At 45.6% G+C, this 22,377-nt stretch overlaps 1 protein-coding gene across 2 annotated transcripts in view; it reads left to right on the forward strand.

Moving 5' to 3' along the window:
• Positions 1–22,377, forward strand: part of BAALC (BAALC binder of MAP3K1 and KLF4) — a 90,619-nt gene that overhangs the window by 63,050 nt on the left and 5,192 nt on the right. Inside the window, exon 2 of one of the 2 annotated variants that reach the window (XM_030863125.2) lies at positions 10,177–10,343. The exons of the other annotated variant lie outside the window; for it this stretch is intronic. Within the exon in view, the coding sequence (XP_030718985.1) occupies positions 10,177–10,343 (167 nt within the window). The remainder of the gene's footprint in view (positions 1–10,176; positions 10,344–22,377) is intronic. 2 annotated transcript variants of the gene reach the window in all.

Consider the following 22,377-nt stretch of genomic DNA (forward strand, 5'->3'; position numbering starts at 1 on the left):
TTGTCCTGTTCTGTGAACTGTCGCCTCACTTTACTCATGGTGTCCTCTGGAGTACAAAAGTTTAACATTTTGATGATCTGCAATTTATCTACTTTTTGTTCTTGTTGCTTGTGCTTTTGGGGTCATTTTTAAGCAACCATTGTCTAATCCAAGGCCGTGAAAATTTATGCCTATGTTTTCTTTTAAGTGTTTGATAGTTTAAGCAATTACATTTGGCAATTCTTTGATCCACTTTGGGTTAACTTTTGTATATATTGCGAGGTGGGGTTCCAATTTCAATCTTTTGCGTGTAGATATTCAGTTATCCTACACACTTGAAAAAAACAGTTCTTTCTCCATTGAATTGCTTTGGCACCCTTGCCCAAAATCAATTGACAGTAAATGTAAGGGTTGCTCACCATTTTTAAGGATTTTCTTACACTAGCCATACAAAAAGTTTCATATAAGCCTCTTACACATTATGTATGTTCAAAAATTACCCATCAGATTGAAGAAATGACAGGCACCTTCCTATTCTAGTTCATTTTGAAAAATGAGGAAACGGATTCTCGGTAAGTGGCTGGGTAGGTGCAGTTTATTTAATTTATAACTCGGTTCACACAGCATTACCATCACCTATGTGTTCTGAGCCTGAGCCCAGATAGTGTTTGATGAGCCAGAATTTTATCTGATGTGACAGTAGGAGATTCTTCCCGAACAGACTGCTAATGACTTATACTTTGGATTTTGATCATTGAGGGAATGACCTGCAGGTGGTTTCAGTGACTTTGAAATCTGTGATCGCCTTCACTGAGGGCTAAGGAGGAATTGCCCCTTGTCCTGCTCCCCACATGGCTTCTGGCTATCATCTTTAACTTCTATGCTCTGCCCCTCTCCCAGCTCCATTTCCAAAATAGCAAGAAACTGGCAAGAAGTCCTTAGCTGCAATTTGTCATCAAGCTTTGGACACAGCTGTTTGCCATCTTTTGGCAAAGTCAGTGATTTGGCTTGTCTTCTGGGTGGAATGAACATTTTGTGAAGGGTGTCCAAAAAAGACATACCCTAGGGGCACACAAATGTCCCTCAATTTACTACCACTGTGGAGAGAAATAGAGATGGACATTTTTCAGGCAACCTTCAAAACCAGTAGGAGGGTTGATCTCTATGTCAGGAGCCTAAAAGTGTAGTCTTTAGAATTCCCTGCTTCAGAATCACTGGAGGTGAGGAAGGATGGGAAGAACTTGTTTAAATGCATGTTCCTGGGCCCCTACTGAATCAGGAGTTCTGGGGATTAGATGTAAGGATCTGTATTTTAAAAGACACTTCAGGTGGCTCTCATGCACACTAAAATTTGAGAACTGCCTGCTTGGGAGTATTTCCTCAAAGGAAATGTGAATACTTACTAAGACCACAAACTTTGGAAATATACGTAACCTGAGTTAAACTTCGGTTTTTCTCTCCTATAAAAAAAGGGTCGCTCCTCCAGGCACTAGGCATGAGAGGGGTGGCATGGAGTAGAGATGTAGATGGAGATCGGTGTCTAGTACAATGCAACTTTCACAACAATGTCCCCCCAGTCTGGGGCACTTGGCACCCAGTAGAGTTGCCAGATAAAATTCAGGACACCCAATTAAACTTGAATTTCAGAAAAGCAACAACAGTGTTTCAGTATTAAGTGTGGCAGCAATGCTGAGGTGAGTTGCCAGGGTCCAGGGGTTGGTGGGACAAGGTCCACAGAAGGATTTGGGACATTGTTCCTTGATTGATAGCCTCTGTGTCTCAACCTCTAGCCCTTCCAGATGTTCTCTGAGCACCTCAGATCATTCAAATGAGTCACTTTTCTACTTTACTTCACCGGTGTCAACTTTTGTTGCTTGCAGCTACGCACTCTGACTGATACAGCATCTGTACCCCCCTACTCAGCAACTTACCATCTGTTCTCTCTTCCCACCACTCCTCTGAGCTCTCCTTGAAGTCTTCAGGAACCTCCTAATGGCACAACCTCCCTGGATTTTCTTGGTTCTCTGCCCTTTTCTGGTGGAGGAGTGTATAGAGGACACGGTGCACCGGTGGAAACCCTGCCGGGAGGGAGCTACAAAAATAAAGGCCCGACCTCAGAATGCTGCTGAAGAGCCTCCACCTCAGTAGCTAGCGATGCCCATTGGCAAACCCAACTAGAAGCCAGTGGGCAAGGGAGCCTGTTAATATGGTGCTTTCAAGTCAGTGTTCTGGGACCTGGAGCAGGGTGAAGAGGAGGGGAGGGTGAGTGTGGAGGGGCAGACAGAACGTATCCAGCACGCAGGGTATACATGCTGTCTTAGGTTTGGTTCTCTAGAAGCAGAGCCCGACATGGGGATTTTATGTGAGTGACTCCTAGAGATGCTCCTTGGAGGAGAACCGTGTGAGGGAGGGAACAAGGGAAGCAGGATGGGCCAGGGGCGGGAGCTGGGCAAAGATGCAGTTTCAGGATCAGTCTAGCCCTGGCCTGATCCCCTGAGTTTCTCTGGAGAAAAGTTGCTTTGTAGAAATTGTCCTGCTCAGGGGCAAGGGGACTGGGCTGTTGTACACACACCTCTCCCCCACCTATCCCACCTACACACTTTTAGACACTTATCGGCCATGGGCTGTACCTGACATAGTCAGCCAAGCCTCTGCCCGTGAGGGGGTCTCCTTTGGCCAAGGAAAAGCCTTAGGAGAAGAGGGCAGGCATGAGCTATCAGCCACCAGCATCCACCACAGCCGAGGGATGCGTGCAGGGGTCGGGTGAGTGAACCTTGGCGGGGGCGCCAGTAGCATCTGTCAGAAGGACATCGCCTCCTTGTTATCTCTGCATGGTGAGGTAAAAATTATTTTTCCTTTGTGCGCTTTTGTAGTTTACAGGTTTTCTAATATTGAGTTTATTATTTTTGGAACTAGAAAATACAAGTCAAATTAAATCCATGCAGCAAAACCACCTGATTTATTGCAGGCAGAAGTAACAGTAAATGACCCCATATTCCTGACCCCCTGCAGCGAACCCTTGACCACACTGAGCAGATGAGCCTGCTCGCTGGCAATGCCAGCCCCAAGCCTGGCCCTGTCTCCCTGCTTATGGTCAGAGCTTTCCTGCTTGTGTAGCAGCCTCAGTGGGCCAGTCTTTTAGCACTTCACAGGGCCTGATTGTGTGACTCATAAATCAAGAATGGAACTAATATGGCTAATGGAGCGAGATGCCATGAGGAGACAAGGCAGCTGGTGTTGGACCATAAGTAATAATAAGTACAATGTATGTGCCAAACACGTTAGAACCTTAATATATATTGTCTTGTTTAATGCTTAAAACAGCCCGTGAAGTAGGCATTGTTCTTCCCATTTAATCAATGAGGAAAGTCCCTAGATTGGGGATTAAGAAACCAGAGTTCTTTATTTGCCAAGCAGAAATAGAGACACAGGCGTAGAGGACAAATGTATGGATACCAAGGTGGAGAGGGAGGGTGGGATGAATTGGGAGATGGGGATTGACATATATACACTACTATGTATAAAACAGGTAACTAATGAGAACCTACTGTACAGCACAGGGAACTCTACTCAGTGCTCTGTGGTGACCTAAATGGGAAGGAAGTCCAAAAAAGGGGATATATGTATACGTGTGGTTGATTCACTTTGCTGTACAGCAGAAACTAACACAACATTGTTAAACAGCTATACTCCAATAAAAATTAATATTAAAAACAAAATGAAACAGAGTTCTAACTTTTGTTCAGTTACCAATGAAAACTGAAAACGCTAGACCAAATGAGTGACTTTCCAGCGGTGTTTCTAGAAACCCTGGGGCTCAGTAGAGATGCCCAGGGAATAACTGGGCTGCTTAGAGGGAAGGACTGCCTATTTGTACTTCAGCCGCAGCAGCTCTGCCTTGATCTCTTTTAAGTGTTGTCAGGACTGGCTTCGTGGGTGTGCAACCAGTGCAGCCCCACAGGGCCTGCCGGGCTCAGAAGGGGCCTGTGCTTAGGGTTTAATGCTCTGCAGTCGCCATCTTGAAATTCTTAATAATTTTGTCTTTGAATTTGTGTTTTGTATGTGAAATACTATGGAACGATGGCACGTGTGCCAGGGGCTTGGAGCTCTAAATCATGCCTGGTCCCACTTCCTGTCGCCTCTCTGCTTCCCTCGATGTGTTCTCCACTGTCTGCTCTTGGCCCCTGGTGCCCTCAGCCTCCCCTTCCTGCCTTGCCACCTTCCTCCTGGGTCAACAACTGGGTTACCTTGTGGGGGAAGGGGGAAGGGATCTGTGTTCCATGTCCTGTAACCCCCTTAGGGGCCTGGCCATGGGCAAGGGGAGGACCGGGGTCAGGTTTGCATCTTGAAGTGTCTTAGGGTGGGACAAAGTGGGGGTCATCTGGACACAAACTGGAAGCACCATGGTGCATTCAGTGGATGGCTCAGGAGGGCCTCTTACCTGCCCTCAACCCAGGTACCAAGTTATGACCCACTGAGAAAATGGTAACATCCATATGGCCCCCTTGTGGTAAACAGTCAAGGCAATACTGGCCAATGTTGAATCCCACTCAGCAGCCCCAAGGGCAGGAAGCACCCTACACTTAGGTAAGCAAGGTATCTGCCTTGGTCTTGTGCTTTAGAGACCCCCCTTTCTGCCCACCACCCCCTTCCGTACAGGGCAGGTTATCCAGGGGCCAAGGGATCATACCTACAAAAGCCTCCATCCCTCCTTCAGGACCAGTTGCCTTTTTTCCCCCAGTCCATCGCAGACAAATATGTGATCCTATGTGCGTGATTAATACACAGCTCACAGCACTCGTGACTCACCTTGTGAGTTTGACAGCACTGGTACTGGTCTTATACCCTCTTCGATCAGACAAGTTCAATCTTGGGTGTTCCAGCAATGTCAGATTGCCATAGATATTTCCAAATGCTTGTGTTCAGTTTTTATACTTATCCCACAGCAGACCAGTAACAACAGTTTGCCTGGACCAAAATGAGAAGCTCTATTTTATTTATATTTATCTATCTATCTATCTATCTATCTATCTATCTATCTATCTATCTATGCATGCCATGCTGCATGGCTTGCGGGGTCTTAGTTCCCAGAGCAGTGACTGAACCGGAGCCCACAGCAGTGAAAGCGCTGAGTCCTAACCACTGGACCACTAGGGAAGTCCCAAAGCTCTGTTTTAGACTCTTCTGTGGGTGCCAGGACCCTGGAATTACCAGCCCAAATCACACCAAACCTGCTTCCAAGGTCTTCATGGGCCTCTTCACCTGATTCGTTCTCTGGGTTTGCACTCCCCTAGGCCAAGGGACAGCTGCTTGCAGGAGCAGTGGGGATGGAGATTGAGTATGTGTACTGGGGCGTCTATACACATGCATCTGAGGCACTGTTGATACAGGATGGTGGGAGGATGGGAAGAGAAGGGGGGCAGCCTGCCAGCTGGTGGAGGAAGAGGGACACAAAGATTTGGGGTGAGCCCAGCTGAAGGCATCCATTTCTCTGCACGTCTGGAACTTAATCACAGTGCATGCCAGTCAGGAAACTTTGGACCAGGCATCTTCTATTGTGACTTACAATGCTCTGAATTCTGATTTCATTCCCATGGCCATGGTCGAGAGCCTGCACTTTGCAGAGCAGGTGGGTGACACGTGGACATGTGTGTCCTTTGGATCATTACCCCCTCAGCTGCATTGGGACTGCAGCCTCATCAGTTCTGCTCCTTCCTCCCTTAGTATATCAGATACACTGTGCCTGCCTCATGGCAAATAATTTCTCAACACTCTGGGAAAGGATTTTGTTTGTTTTCCTCAAGTTTCATTGAAAGCAAACCTAGGCTATCACCCCAAAAGTAAGATAGGCAAATGACTTGACAATTAAAAAACACATACATTCAATTAGCCAACAGGAACATAAATAATATCTCTAGTAAATAAAGAAATATAAACCAAAGCGATGAGATAATTTATTTTGCCTCTTAAATTGGTGAAGATAAGAAGCAAGAAAATGTTCAGTGTTTGTGAGGGTTTTGGGAACATTGCCATTTCATATACTGTTAGCAGAAGGGCAATAGGGTGATTGGAGAAAGACTTATAGAGATAAATCTGGCAATGAATTGCAAAAGACTTTAAAATGTGTATATCTTTTGAAATCTTGAAGACATTGCATAGTTTCCTTACATCTGTTAGTTGCTGATGAAAAGCCTGATGTCAATCTCATTCTTGACTTTTTTCCCTCTTCTGAAACTTTTGTTATCAATGACATTCTGAAATTTCACTAAGATCTCTCTGGGTTGCGTTTTTCTTTTTATTTGTCCTGCCAAGTGCGTGGTAGGCTATTTCATATACATTTTAAAAATTTTATTGAGGTATAGTTGATTTACAATGTTGTGTTAATTTCTGCTGTACAGCAAAATGACTCAGTTATACATATATATTCTTTTTCATATTCTTTTCCATTATGGCTTATCACAGGATGTTTAATATAGTTCCCTGTGCTATAGAGTAGGACCTTGTTGTTTATCCATTCTATATATACTAGTTTGCATCTGCTAATCCCAAACTCCCAATCCTTCCCTCCCCCACCTCTCCTCCCCTTTGGCAACCACACGACTGTTCTCTATGTCTGTGAGTCGGTTTCTGTTTCATAGATATGTTCACTTGTGGGGTATTTTAGATTCCACATATAAGTGATATCGTACGATATTTGTCTTTCTCTTTCTGACTTCACTAAGTATGATAATCTCTAGGTCCATCCATGTTGCCATTATTTCATTCATTTTTTATGGCTGAGTGACATCCCACTGTCTATATATATGTCACATCTTCTTTATTCATCTGTCGATGGACGTTTAGGTTGTTTCCATGTCTTGGCTATTATAAATAGTGCCACTGTGAACATAAGAGTGCATGTATCTTTTTGAATTATAGTTTTGTCTGGGTATATGCCCAAGATTGGGATTGCTGGATCACATGGCAACTCTATTTTTAGTTTTTTGAGGAACCGCCATACGATTTTTCATAATGGCCGCACCAATTTACATTCCCTTGGTAGGCTATTTCAATTTGGGCTTTCATGTCTTTTGTCAGTTCTGAGAAATACTTAGTATTATTTCTGTGAGTATTGCTTCTGCTCAATTTTTTTCTGTTCCTTCTTTCTGGAACTCCTCTTAGATTAAGGTTGTAATTTCTGGATTTCTATTCTGTGTCTCTTTCTTTTCTTTCTTTTTTTTTTTTTGAGGTACGCAGGCCTCTCACTGTTGTGGCCTTTCCTGTCGCGGAGCACAGGCTCTGGACGTGCAGGCTCAGAGGCCATGGCTCACGAGCCCAGCCGCTCTGCGGCATGTGGGATCCTCCCAGACCGGGGCACAAACCCGTGTCCCCTGCATCGGCAGGCAGACTCTCAACCACTGTGCCACCAGGGAAGCCCTATTCTGTGTTTCTTAATGTGTTTTTCATACGTTCACTTACCCCTTCCAGGAGAGTTCCTTGGCTTGCTCTTCCAGTTCACCAAATTGCTCTTTAACTGTGCCTGTCCTGCTATTCAGCTTCTCTATTGAGTTTTTAAACTTCATTTCAACAGTTAAAACTATTGTTTCAGGGGCTTCCCTGGTGGCGCAGTGGTTAAGAATCCGCCTGCCGATGCAGGGGACACGGGTTCAATCCCTGGTCCAGGAAGATCCCACATGCTGCGGAGCAACTAAGCCCGTGCGCCACAACTACTGAGCCTGTGCTCTAGAGCCCGCGAGCCACAACTACTGAAGCCTGCGCACCTAGAGCCCGTGCTCTGCAACAAGAGAAGCCACCGCAATGAAGCCCACACACCACAATGAAGAGTAGCCCCCACTCCCCGCAGCTAGAGAAAGCCCACGCGCAGCAACGAAGACCCAACACAGCCAAAAATAAATAAATTTTTAAAAAGCCGAAACTATTATTCCAAATATTTCTAATTGAACCTTTTTGGTCACTCTTGTCCTCCTATTATCTTCCCTTACTTTTCTGAGCAGATTAAATACACTTATTTAAAATTCTGTGCTACATCCTGTATTAATTCCATTTCCTTTGAGGTCTCCATTATAGAGTCTGTTGTCTCTCTTTTTTGGTGTTGACCTTCTCTAACTGTTTGTATATTCTTATTTTTGTACTAATTTCTGTCACTGAAATTTCCTGTTACAACATCAGCTACATCTCTTTAAGAAGCCAGCTTGGAAGGCAAGGATGGAAACAACTATTGGCTTACTCTACTGGTACTGTTTTCAGATAGCAAGCCTTCTTGGCATGACTTTTCTCTTTCTCTCAGGTGTCATTAGCCCCTGAGAGCACTGCCCTTCTCTCTGAGCCAAGGCCCTCTCTGTGCTGTTTCTACTCAACTATACTTCTGACACTAAATGTGTGGGTTTTTATCCCCTAAATCAACCAATTCTCCAACTCTCCAGACACCAACTGGGTGTCCTACTACTCAATTCAATTCTGACACTAACTAACTGTCTGGGGTTAGCACAGACCCACAGGTTAAGGGCCCAGTCCCCCAAGACTGTCTCTCCCCCACTTCAGACACCAGTTGCAAGTCCCAGGCTGCCACCTGTACTTCTGACCAGCTGGCTATAAATCAGGGTTCTCATACCCCCTCCTCAGGTTCAGTAATATGCTAGAATGACTCACAGAACTCAGGAACACTTTACTTATGTATACCAGATTATTGTAAAAGATATTATAAATGAAACAAATGAACAGCCAGATAAAGAGGTACAAGAACTCCAAAAGAGTTCCAAGTGCAGGAGCTTCTGACAAGCTTCTGACTTTGTGGAGTTGGCGTGTGCCACCCTCCCAGCACATATATGCTTTCACCAACCTGGAAGCTCCCCCAAACGTTGTCACTTAGGGATTTTTATGGAGGTTTCATCATGAGGCATCATCAATTACTAACTCAATCTCCAGCCCCTCTCCCCTCCCCAGAGGTTAGAAGGTGGGGCTGAAAGTTCCAAGCTCCTAATCAAGGTTAGGTCTTCCTGGCAACCAGCCCCCATCTGAAGCTATCTAGGGGCCACCAGGAGCTGCCTTGTTATAACAAATAGGGCTCCTCTGTGTCCTATCACTCATGGAATTCCAAGGAATTTGGGAGCTCTGTGTCATGAAGTGCGAGCAAATACCAAATGTTGTAACAAAAGATGCTGCTATCACCCCTGTTAACTCAGGAAATGGCAAGAGTTTTAGGAACTCTATGCCAGGAACTGGGGACAAAGACCAAATATATATTTCTTTTTATATCACAATGTCTTACCCTCATAGACTGCTCCGTCATTGCCATCTGGCCTCAGCTGGTGGAGGAATAGAATGACTGACCTACCTGGCTGCCCTTGGCCTCCCTGTGGCCATGACAGAGCCTCTGCTGGCTTCTCGTCTCCCACTTGGCACTCGCCCTCACGCTCCCTGGACTGCATTTTATCTTTTCAATCAGATACTCTTTATCCATGAATTTCTCTCTGTAGTCCTCCTCTTGCTTGTTTTTTTTTTTTTTTGGCCATGCCACGTGGCTTGTGGGATCTCAGTTCCTTGATCAGACCAGGGGTTGAACCCATGCCCTTGGCATTGTAAATGCAGAGTCCTAACCACGGGACTGCCAGGGAATTCCCTTCTCTTGCTTTTCAATTAGGCTATATTTAAACTTCATTCTATCATTTCTTGGCATTTCATGGAAGGAACACATGCTCAGTCCAATACCTTGAGGTGGAATTATGTAAAAAACGATATATAAACTTCAAACCAGTAACCCACTTCTAGGAATTTATCCTAAGGAAGTAATTAAGAATAAAGCTTTAACCCCAAGGAGTTTCATCATAGTAACATTTGATATGAAAAAGTGAAAACAGATATCCAATTAGAGGGGTTTAGTTAAATGTGACACATCCATACAATGACAGAGGAAGTATGTGAAAAATAATATGGCAGAACATTTAAGGGTATAGAAAAATGTCATTGATGTATTATTAAGTAGAAATTTCAGGTTACAAAATTATTTTAAAGTCTCATTTTTGTAAAAAAAAAAAAACGACACATGTTCTTATAGAAAATGGTAGCTCTGCATGGTGGGATTTCGGCTTGACTTTTTTTTCTTGTTTTTGGCTGTCTTTTTTTCCACACTCTTGGAGATTGTTTTCAGTAACTGCTATGTGCAAGACTCTAGTCGCATCCTCTGCTTCCCTCCCCCAGGTGGGCTGGAAGATGGCATGTCCTCCAACAGTGTGCCCCGATCGACAGCCCCAAGTGGAATATCCAACCCAGAGAAGAAGATGAGCTGTGGGACCCAGTGCCCAAATCCCCAGGGCCTCAGCTCAGGCCCCCTGACCCAGAAACAGAATGGCCTCCGGACCACAGAGGTAGGTCGCAGCCACAGAACAGACTTGGGACCGGAGACAGGGGGAGAAGGTTGCTTCAGAGCAGAGCCAAGCTGAGACAGCACCCAGGGAAGGAGCAGTGACAGCTCACCTTGCCAAAGGAAATTCTCCACCCACCCGTGTGAAAACTGTTGCAAAGAAAATAGCAAGGCTCCCCCTCCCACCCCCTGCCTTGAGGGTTGCTGTGTTATGTTGAATCAGCGGAAATGGGTCCTTGATATTAGCGCTCTAAAGGAAGTGTGTGTTTGTTTAAATACAGCTTTGTTCAAGGACCTCCTTTGCTGTCGCAGCTCTCAGCATCTTGATAGTGAGGTCTGTACTGGCTACGGGAACTAGTCTCAGGCCAGGCAGTCGGCCATCGCAGGGGCTGGCAGGGAAGAAGACCAGCGTGGTGGGAGACAAGCCTGGTGTTCTACCTCACACCCTCCAACCAGGTGGGCAGTGGGAGGGTCTGCAAGGGGGGTTCTTGTTGCAGAATGTGGTGACAGCATCACCCCACACTGTTGCTGTTGGAGATGAGGCAGGGCTGCGGAGTCCCTGGACCTACCTGGCATCCTGTCTGATTCTTTTCTCTCCTGCTGCCCTGACCGCTCCTTAGCAGACCAGCGCAGCCGTCTGCCATTCCTCCCTCATCTTCCCCATCCCCTCTAGCTCCCACCTTCAAAGTCCACTACTTACCCAATACTCCAAATCCATTTTTCCCCTCTCCCCTGTCAAAACTTACTGGTCCTGTCCCTCAGGCCAGCGCCGTCTGTTTTCTGAGGATCCAACTGGGTTATCTAACGATGGAATTCTTGCCCACATCAGTGAGTTCCCTTTCTAATCTTTGGTCAGAAAACCTGTTGCAAATCCAATTAAGTAAGTAGCTTTGCAGGAATCACTCAGTCTCCCACAGTCTCAGGTTCTTTATCCACACAATGGAAATAGTACCAAGATGAGAGAACAGATGGGCCTGTTCTTTGTGAACTGAGAGGTGCTGTGAGAAAGGCAGTAAGGCACCCAGCACCACAGGCCAATTAAAGGAAACACTGATGGTGGCTCTTCAGACATGTAGAAGGTCATGGGTCGGGGGTAGATCTGAGGGCAGCAGTGGCCTTCCTGGTGTCCTGTATTGCCTGCTTTGTCTGTGTATAAGCTGGCCTTCTAGAGGCCCCAGCATCATCACCATCTCCCAAGGCAGTCTGGGCCCCACAGAACTATGCTCAGAAGCTTGGTCATTGCTCTAGGGCAGGCCCTGACTTTTGTACCCTAACCTCCTCCCCACACTGTGCCCTCACCTTTTGAGCCAAGATGTTCCATGAATGGGAGGAAGTGGCTTTGCCTGTCACATGCTTGCTTTCCAACCTCACTTCCGTCATCCATCACTTTCAAGTTGTGTTCTGCAATTTACAAAGTGCTTTTAGTTCTACTGGCTCATTGAATCCTCCCAAGAGCATGTAAAGTAAGCGTCATCCCACTTCAGAGACAAGGAAACTGAGATGCACTTGATTGATGACATGAATAGGTCATATAAGTGCTAGAGATGGGTGTTGGTAACTTTAAATTGAAACAGGTGACTATTAGAAAAGTGGAGCGTAGAGATCTTAAAGTACTTTTTTGTCAAAGAATAATGTATCAGTCAGCTAATGCCACAATAATGCTGCATGACAAAGCAAATCAACATTCAGTGGCTTAAAACAACCATCTTTTTCTCCTCACAATCAGCCACAATTTGAATGGCTAGGCCTGACTTCAGGCTCCAGGCTCCAGGTCTAGCTCAGTCTGTTCTGTGTATTTTATTCTGTGAATCAGGCTAAAAGAGCAGCAGCTCTCTGAGGTATATTATCATGGCTATGGCAGAAACCCAAGAGGGCAAACGCATTTCATGTCTCTGCTCACACCATACCATCTAACCTCCTATTGGCCAAACCCAACATCAGTAGGACAAGGCAGTGTACTCTGTCCCCCGTAGAGAGACAGCAAAGGATTAGGGGCAATAGTGCAATCTACCACATATAACATATATATAGAAAAATGTACAAATCTGTCATAAGTGCAATGAATTTTAATAAGGTGACACACCCGTGTAACCATCTTCCATATGGAGACACAGAACAGTATCACTACTCCAAAAATCCCCTGTGTGCCCCTCACCACGGTGACTGGGATATGCCAGTCACTGTCCACACCCCAACAATATAACCACTGTTCTGACATCTAGCATCATAGACCACTTTTGTTTATTTTTGACTTTTATAGATGGCATCATACAGTATTTGCTCTTTTGTGTCCGGCTTCTTTTGTTCAACATTATGCTAGTGAGAATCATCTATGTTGTTGTGAGTTGCAAAAATTTCCTCATTTTCATTGCTATGTATATTTCATTAAATGAATATATCACAATTTAACCCTTCTACTTGAAGGACATTTGGGTTGTTTCCAGTTTGGGGCTATTGTGAACAATATAGCTGTTAACTTTCTTGTACCCTTAGGTGGACATTCGCTTCTCTGGGGTATATAGATATACCCAGGAGTAGAATTCCTGGCTCATAGGATGGGGATATATTTGACTTTAATAGATACTGACACAGTTTTCCAAAGTGGTTATACCACTTTACATGCTGACCGGCAGCAGATAAGTTCCAGTTACGGACCATAAGAACTTAAGGCCAGTAAGTCGTGCTTAGTCCTGTCTTTCTTAGGCCCGTGAGAGCAGCCTTCTAGGTGCCGCCTGGGGTGCTGAGCACTTCCTTGTGTTATCTCACTTGATCCTCACAGTGACTCTACAGTGTGATATTGTTGTCTCCAGTTCACAGACAAGAATGGAGACTCAGGCGGCTCAGGAAAGCTCTCCGCACACCACACAGGCGTGCACTCTGGGAGCTTGCGTGGTAGTTAAAATGGGGCCGTGTGGAGCCAGCCCGCCTCGGACTCCAGCCACAGTGAAAACTGTGTCGCAGGGGAGTGAGGACCACGCACCTCACCAACACAGCACCAGGGGGCAGATGCCACACACTGATAAGCTGGTCACAAAACCAAATGTGAGATTTTGTTGTCACGATTCAGTGAACAATGCTGTGTTGTAAGTATTTCCAAAATAAGATCAGGGAGCAGATAGCTTCAGTTTTAAGCATTCAGACAATTGCTGAAATGCATCAGGGGTCTTCCTGTCCTGAGACCTCACCAGCCACCAGGCATCCTGACTTCCTCAAAGGCAAAGGTTTCTATTTAAGGTGTCAGCTTACAAGACAAGTCAACCTCTGATTGAAGCTTCTGTCAGCAGAGCTATCTCGTACCAACACAGATCTCAGCTGCCTAGAATCTGCCTAAGGAAAATAATTTTCTTCCTATTCCGTCCAGGGCCTTTGACATACTGTCTCTTCCTAGCTTGTTTCATACTCCAGGCTAGAGGTTCCTGCGTTTTCTGTGCCTGGCTCAGGCAGTGTCTGGCTCACCTCTTCTGGTCCGCCTTTGCTCCCCCCAGGATGAACTATTAGCACCTCACCGCGTTCCCCTGGACGTTATTGGGCCACCGGCTGATGGTTCTTGGGCACTTTTTTAAAAGCTTTCCTTCTCCAGAAGAACCCGTTCATAAAGCATGCATCCTCATGCACGTGTCTACACAGTGTTCCCGTTCCGGTTTTTTTTTTTTTTTTTTTTTTTTTTTTTTTTTGCTGTATGCGGGCCTCTCACCGTTGTGGCCTCTCCCGTTGCGGAGCACAGGCTCCGGACGCGCAGGCTCAGCGGCCATGGCTTACGGGCCCAGCTGGTCCGCGGCATGTGGGATCCTCCCGGACCGGGTCACAAACCCGTGTCCCCTGCATCGGCAGGCGGACTCTCAACCACTGCACCACCAGGGAAGCCCCCGTTCAGATTTATAGACCAAGTTTGTCCAGTCACTGGGCATGGAAGATTTCCTCATCAGGTCCTATAAGCACTCTTCGGATTCCTTCATCTAATGTTCGTCCACTGAGTGCCATCTGGGTGCCAGGCACTGTTCTGACGCCAAGGATCCAAGAGGGGAACAGGCACACATGCCCTTTGCTCTGAAGCAGTTGCCAATTTCTTTTTTCTTTTTTGATGTTCTAGAAAGGCACGATTTAATAAAATAGAGTCCTTGGTCTCAAGGAGTTCACAGTCTAGTAGAAGAGACATAGCAGTGAATACACTATTATAACACAGTGTGGTAAGTGCTATTATACAGGGGGTCATGTGATGCTGAGGGAACCCCCAGGAGGGGCACCTCTTGTGTGCTCAGTACAGCGCCTGGCACTTAGCAGGGGAGCAACAAAAGCCTGTCAAGGGATTGAATGAATAAACCCAACCTGGGTGTCAGAGAAAGCTTTCTGGGGGAAGAGAAGCCATATCTGAGAGCAGGAGAAGGAAGGGGGAGGGCTAGCCAGGTGAAAGTGGTGGACTAGGGTTGGGACGAAGGGGCACGTGATATAGCAGCGGAATGTGCCTTGAACTCTCCCAGGTTCTGGAACATGTGCCCAGCTCAGGATATTGTGCATAGTAGGTGCTCAGTGAAACCACGGGGACCCTGTAGGGTCTTCTATTCAGGCCTCTGTTGTGCAACTTCAGGAAGCAGCTTCTACCACTCCCTTGCACTGTGTGCACAGGGCAGTCACAGCCTGCAATGCAGGTGCTGCCTTTGGAGTTGAGCAATGTGGTGCTACTTCCTCGGAATCCAGATGTCTCTGTCTGTCCTTTTTGATGCTGTCTGTCATCTGCTTAGTGCTTAGTCTCCCTGTTTTCTGCAGTCTTCTCAGTACACACCCTTTGCTCCTGCAAAGCCAGCAGCTGCGCATTTTAATGGCGCTGAGCCTGGGGAGGCAGATAATACAGAATAAATGAAGACAGATTTGAAATGGTGCTGCGAAGGAAAGAGAAGGCCCCTGGAAGGGGAGAGCAACTACTCGATTTAACATAGATGTGGTCCACAGTTCAGAGCACTTTCCAAAGGGCCACGAGGGGCGGCTGGCTTTGCTGATGCCTGGGAGCAGCTGGGAGCAGCAGCGTTCGGAGCCCTTCTCCACTCTCTGTCTCATCAAACAAACCACATCTTCTTTCAATTCCCTCTGGCCCCTGTCTCATGCCCAGCGTTAATAGGTGCTAACTGGCAGAAAGATTGTGGCAAAAATGATGTCTCACAAATTGGAACTGTCTCAGTGGGGCGCTCTTTCTCTAGTAAACCTTGATTTGCTCCAGTCACTTGGGACCTTTCTGACTGTGCAGCATCTGATAAATCATCGACTGTCTCCTCCCCCGGCCTTCCCTGAGCTCAACAAACAAGCAAGGGGAAGCTCTGTAGCTGCTTGTTCTCTGCTGCTAATTAATTACTCAGGAACTCTGGGCTGCCTCCAGACATTTACTCTCCAACGTGAATGTGCCGTTTCTTCAGGCTTAGGACTCTTGTATTTCTCCTCCAGAGGTATAGCCTCAAGTGTTCAGCTAAGGTAGAAAAGTGGATGGTGGATGTAGCTCGGGGCAGATGAAGCTCTGAGTCTGTGGCTGGCCTCCCAGTGAGCCTTCATGTCTTCAGAAGTTGCATCTCTTTTAGTTGCTTTATTATTCTTGGCAAAGTGCCCAGACCTTGCCAAAGAAATTAGCTGATTCCTGGACTGATTCTCAGCTAAGTAGCCTCATCCTTCTGCGCTTCCTGCCCACCCCTCCTCCGCCCCCCCTCCAGTGTCTGACTGTCAGCAAGGCTTGGTGCGGTCCAGGAAAGGTAGGTGAAGCCTCAGAGACGTGGATGTGACCAAAGAGGGAGGCCTAATCCAGAAAGGAGGATGGGACCAGCCCAGAATTTCTCCTGGTTGGTGGTAATACGAGATCCGTGAGGGGAGTTTGGAAAGTAAATATGAGTCTCTCCTAGAGAAACAAAAACATGACATTAAAAGGAGAGCGAAAAAAAGAAACCATTGAGGACAACCAGAGAGGGAAACCTCTTAGAAGGACACTTTGGTGCATATTCTAGTTTAAGCCTGGGAAAAGGAAGCAATGTAACAGCATAGGGATGTGTGTGTGCGTGTGTGTGTGTGTGGGGGGGTGATTTCCACAATGCATCTATATATCAGCTGTTACCTTATGTAGACGAAGAATTGCAAAACTCAGTATTCACCTGAGGGTCTGCAGAAAAACCAATTCGATTAGAAGACTCTCAGGGCAGAGACCTTCTTCTTTGTATTCTTCCCTTGCCCCCTGAGCCTGCTTTAGGGGTATGTACCTAGTATGTACTCACTGATTGTTGCTTGAATGAGGTCGGCCTAGGACTTCATTAAGATTAGAAAAATTGGAACTTCCCTGGTGGTCCAGTGGTTAAGAATCCACCTGCGGGTTCGATCCCTGGTCAGGGAACTAAGATCCCACATGCCCCGGGGCAACTAAGCCCGCACGCCACAACTACTGAGCTCGCACCTCAACTAGAGTGCCTGAGTGCCACAAACTATTGAGCCCACGCACCCTGGAGCCCGGGCGCCACAACTAGAGAGAAGCCCGCGCGCTGCAGCGAAGAGTCCATGTGTCGCAGCGAAAGATCCTACAGGCCTCAACGAAGATTCCTGCGTGCCACAACTAAGACTGGACGCAGCCAAAAAAAAAGGATTAGAAAAATTTCCCACGGCTCCACTCCCCACTCACCCCCTTCCCACGTCCAGCCTCCCACCATCTTTAGTTCAACTCAGTACCTCTGTTGACATTGGCCTCAAGCAAATTGCTTTAGCCTGAGTGACTTCAGTTGCCTCCTCGGGAAAAGTGAACACAGCTACATTCCTGGCCATGTCTCAGGGATGGTGCAAGGAACAATCAATCACGAGCATGATTGAAATCCTAGGAAAGTTCTAGAATGTTTAAGCAGGGCAATGCAGATTGATGACTGTTCTGTTGGAGCCCAACTGCTCTTCTAAAGCAGGTTCTACTGCCCTCCTAGTGTTTGATCTATCTGAGGTTTAAGTTGGAAAGCAACAACTCCCTTTGGCATCCGATACCTGATAAATAAAAACCCCTAGACTGAGTTAGCCTGAATTAGTACAAGTGGCTGCGGTCTGCACAGGATTTGCTTGAGGTATGGGGAGTTCTTGAGAGTTTTGCCTGAGACATAGTCTGATCCCTGCCTCTGGAGGCTAGCATCCTGGCCCTTGGTGGAGTTGCTAAGATCAAATGTTTCCTGAATGACCTCTCATTAATGCCAATAAAGCAGCAGCAAATAAATTCATGGAATTTGGGAACAGCTCGAAGTCTGTTATTGTGTGTCTCCTTTTAATGGGACTTGACTGAAAAGAAGAAAAGTGTCTTGAGTTGCAGCTGACAAGGCTCAGGCTTTAATCTTTTAGGAAGGCAGAGAGGAAGGAACTCACATTGTCAGAGTGTCTGCTGTGAGCCAGACACCCTATATAGATGGCATCCTCTTTAACCCTCACAGCTCTGAGTGGTAAGTAGCATCATTCCCCAGCTGGGACAGCCGGCTCAGGAAGGTTAAGTATTTGGCCAGCGTGGCAGAGGGAGTAGTGACTTGACTGTGCTGGAGTTCAAACCCAGGTCTGTCTGCCTCTAAACCTCATGATCTTCCTTCTCATTTCCTGAAGCAAAATGGTGGAGAATGTAGTGTGAGCACTGGCAGTTGTGGGAGGCTGGGTGTGAGGCCCACAGCCCACGTCCAGCCTCCCACCATCTTTAGTTCAACTCACCACCTCTGTTGACATTGGCCTCAAGCAAATTGCTTTAGTCTGAGTGACTTCAGTTGCCTCCTCGGGAAAAGTGAACACAACTACATTCCTGGCTGTGTCTCAGGGATGGTGCAAGGAACAATCAATCACGAGCATGATTGAAATCCTAGGAAAGTTCTAGAATGTTTAGGCAGGGCAATGCAGACAGGTTCTGTTCCCCAGGATTTTTTTCTCTTTCTTTCTGAAGATGAATCTTCACACACATGTTTTTCATCAAATTATTTGTCAGAGATCTATTATGTGATGAGCACTAAGTTAGATGCTGAGAACACTGTGGTGAACGCAACAGACTGGGTCCCTCCCTCCTTGAAGTTTTAATCTGATGAAGATATAGAAATAAGCAAGTAAACAAGCAAATAAATATATAATCCAAAGTCTGGTTAAAGGCCAAGAAGAAAGTACAGAATACTGGGACAGAGAATAAGGCGGCCCCGTACTGTGTCTGCTTAGAAAATCCCTGCAACACTCCCTAGGAAATGACTGGCCGTGATTACCTCTGGTGAAAACACAGCGTGGCCAGAGCATGGGAACAAGTGTTACTTCTCACTGTGCTTTTTCTCTACTCTTTGGATTTCTTTTACCATAATTATGTATCATTTCTATAATTAAAAAATACTAGTTATGCAGAAAATTGGTGTCTGATAAATCATGAACTCAGTAAGCCTTCTTTCTTCATTGTCTAAAAGGAACTATGAAAAGGTTGGTGCAGCCCTGTGTTAGGTATATTTGTGCAGTCAAATTAAAGCAGAGAACATCGCTCTTTCCATTTGGGAGAAAATGAGAAAAGGTGAGCTGACTTAGCTGCCCTCTTGGGTCCGGCCCTCCTTCCACGAGAATGAGCTGGGTCGTTGACTTCTAAACCCCAAGAGAAACACGTCCATCTGCCAGGAAGTTATCACAGTCAATCTGGTTACCTTTGAGAAATGGCAGCTAATAAATGACTTTTAATTAAAGAGGCAATATCAAGAGGACTAAAATCTATGATTCTAAACCTGTGGAAGTTAAAATGAGGCAAGGGAAGAATAGAAAAGCTGTAAAACCAGGTGAGAAACAAGAGTGTGGCACATTAACAAAAATCAATGGTGATAAAACAAGAATTTTAGAAGTGACATTAGCAGACAGCTGCAAAAAGAAAAGGTACCAAATAGGCTTCTCTCAGCATTGAGTTGGGAAGTATAAGATTTTTTTTTAAGCCAGTAATTGCAATAGGGACACGTTTTCTTTTCCTGTCATTGAATAAAGAGGGTTGGCTGTTAAATTAAAAGGTTTGGCTGGCTAAAAACCACATCAGAGGGGAAAATATCTATGTCATACAAAATGTCATAATCCCAGAGGTACAAATGGTGTAATTGTTCCGCGTATCTATATAGCTCTTTTCTCAGAGGAGGGCAAAGCAACTTCTCTCTTGGAACTTCTAGAGAAACTCTCTGGCATTGTGGTTCTCTTTCTCATTCATCTTTGTCCCTCTCATTTGGGCTTCAAATCTGAGGTTTCCAAGCTGTGACTAGATTTCAGCAACTACCAACCTCCTAGATGATCATGCTGCTTTAAAAAGGGTGGGCGCCTCTCTGAGGTCTCAGACTTGGAAGTTTCTCTTTTATAAAACACTTTCAAGTCAGTGCATTGTTGTTCTGATTGTTTAATTTGCCAAATAAGTACAGTGTAATTATTTGAAAGTGGATTTGTTTATGGCTTGAAACCTTCTGTGCCCATCATTAGAATACAGAACTCCAGTTTGTTCTTTATCCAAATGTGGATCTTGTAGAGTTATTACTATTATTGGTATTTAGAAGTAGTCGTAGCAATAGTCATGGTTTCAGTAGAACAAGCAAGTTTTTGATTTAAATTTGGTATGTTTGACTGACGTTATTTTGCGAACAGAATTGATGTCAAAAGCTATATAATTGGGGCAACTAACTGTCCTGGTTTGCAGGGGCCTGAGGTGGTTCCTGGAATGTGGGACTTCCCGTTTGAAAACGGGACAGTCTTGGGCAAGCCAGAAGAAGTTGATCACCCTATTAATGCTAAGTGACATGCTTAATTTTCTCCCCCCCCCCCCCCCGCAAAAACAAACAAACAAAAAAACCCACTAAGAAGTAGGCATTATCCCCGCTTTTGGATAAGGAAACTGAGATTCAGAGGTTAAAGCAATGTCTCGTGCAGCTAACTAATGGCAAAGCCTCGTGCCAAATCCGGGTCTGCCTGGCCCCGAAGCTTGTCCTCTGAACATCTCCATTGTCAGGCTTTTGCTACACAGATTTAAGAGATTGCCCCACTATACTTGAGATGCAAACCATACATATTCTGTGGCTGTTCTGGGAATGACTATTTTGTAGCCTTTGATTCTTAAACAGGCTGAAAAATTAAGAATCATCCAACTATTGAATGTTTGCTTGAATTCTTAAGCTTATGAAGGCAGACTGAAACTTAGAGCAGAGCACTTTCTGTGTAGAATCTTTAATAACTTTTTGTGAAATCTTGCCAATAACTCTAAAGAAAAGCAGTTATGCAGTTCAGAAAGTTTACATTTCCATTCTGGAAAGCTCTCTTACTGCCCACTGGTTTGAGGGGAATGCTGCCCTCAACTTGGCTCATTTCAAATAAGGCCTCTGTGTCTCTATTCCATGTCCCAGTCCTCAAAGCTTTTATGCAATAACGCCCGAAATGGAAATCAGGTGGAATTAGCCTCATAATTGCCACCGTTTTCTTTCGGAAACAAAATTGGTTGTGGGACTTTGTGAGTTCTCTGCTTTTAGGAGGAAATAAACCCATAAAAGTCACTGCTAGGCCCTAGTGCCGGTTCAGGCCTGGAGGAGCTGAGCGTTAAGACTAAGTCCTTAGACAGCATTGACTTCTGATTTTTTTTTTTTTTTTCAGTACGCGGGCCTCTCACTGTTGTGGCCTCTCCCGTTGCGGAGCACAGGCTCCGGACGCGCAGGGTCAGCGGCCATGGCTTACAGGCCCAGCTGCTCCGCGGCATGTGGGATCTTCCCAGACCAGGGCACGAACCCATGTCCCCTGCATCGGCAGGCAGACTCTCAACCACTGCGCCACCAGGGAAGCCCTGGTTTTGTTTTTAGTGGCTTCACTACCTTCCATCTGGTCATCTTTAATATTTAATATTTTGTCCCTTTTTCTAGCCAATCAGCTATATTAAGTCAAATACTAGAAACTGTATTTCCCTAAATCTTTTTGCACCTAGAAAAGGGCTTCTGCCTCAAATGTAATGATACAGATAATAACTAATGTCCTTTGATATGCAAAGCCAACTTTATACCTAATTGTGCATCATGGGCTGCTCAGGACTATATGTCATTTTCTAAAATGGACTTAAAACAAATGGGATAAGTATGTGTTGTAGGGTGATAAGTGGAGGAAAATATGGAATTAAATTTTAGAGAAACTGGAATTAAAGAAATATCACTGTTTCTGCTGTTCAGTAGAAAAGATTTTATAGAGGAGGTGGGCTTTCGGAAGCAATGGAATGTAAAATTTTTGAGAGATTTGGTGTTCCAGACATGGTATGTGGACTGGGAAACAGGATAGTTTAAAACAATAGGCCTTGTGTGTTTTCACTGGAAGGTAGAGGCAGATTTACCATGAAGCTAATGACGCTCAAGCCTCAGAGCTCCATTTAATTTTACATTTGAAATCTGACCTTCTCTTAAAAAGAGTCCCTAGGGCTTCCCTGGTGGCGCAGCGGTTGGGGGTCCACCTGCTGATGCAGGGGACGCGGGTTCATGCCCCGGTCAGGGAAGATCCCACATGCTGCGGAGCGGCTGGGCCCATGAGCCATGGCCGCCGAGCCTGCGCGTCCGGAGCCTGTGCTCTGCAACGGGAGAGGCCACAACAGTGAGAGGCCCGCGTACCGCAAAAAAAAAAAAAAAAAAGAAAAAAGTAAATGCATGATGTTTATTCGTTCATTCACCCATTTATTCAACCAAAGTTAAATGGAGGGCCTCTTAGGTCTCAGACTGTTCTAGGCACTGGGAACTTGAAGAGGAAAGCAATGAAATCCTATCTCATGAAATCAATGGATAAGGCTAAAGTTGCATATAGTCAAAATGATCCTTAAACATCCCTCAAATGACCCATAGAGTATTATCTTAGGTCAGGGTCCCTGGAAGCAGAGCCTGAGATGAGGATTCTTGTGCAAGTAAGTGAGTGAAAGCATAGTCTCAGGTGAAAGAAACCCTTAAGGTAGTGGGAAACAGGGTAGGGCAGAGTTCAGCAAATATGTGAGCTCAACTGAACAGCTGTAGTGTAGCCTCAGCCTGATCCCAAAGGGAACTCCAGAGCACGAATGGCAT

The sequence above is a fragment of the Globicephala melas genome, chromosome 17 (assembly GCF_963455315.2).
Source record: "Globicephala melas chromosome 17, mGloMel1.2, whole genome shotgun sequence".
Taxonomy (NCBI): domain Eukaryota; kingdom Metazoa; phylum Chordata; class Mammalia; order Artiodactyla; family Delphinidae; genus Globicephala; species Globicephala melas.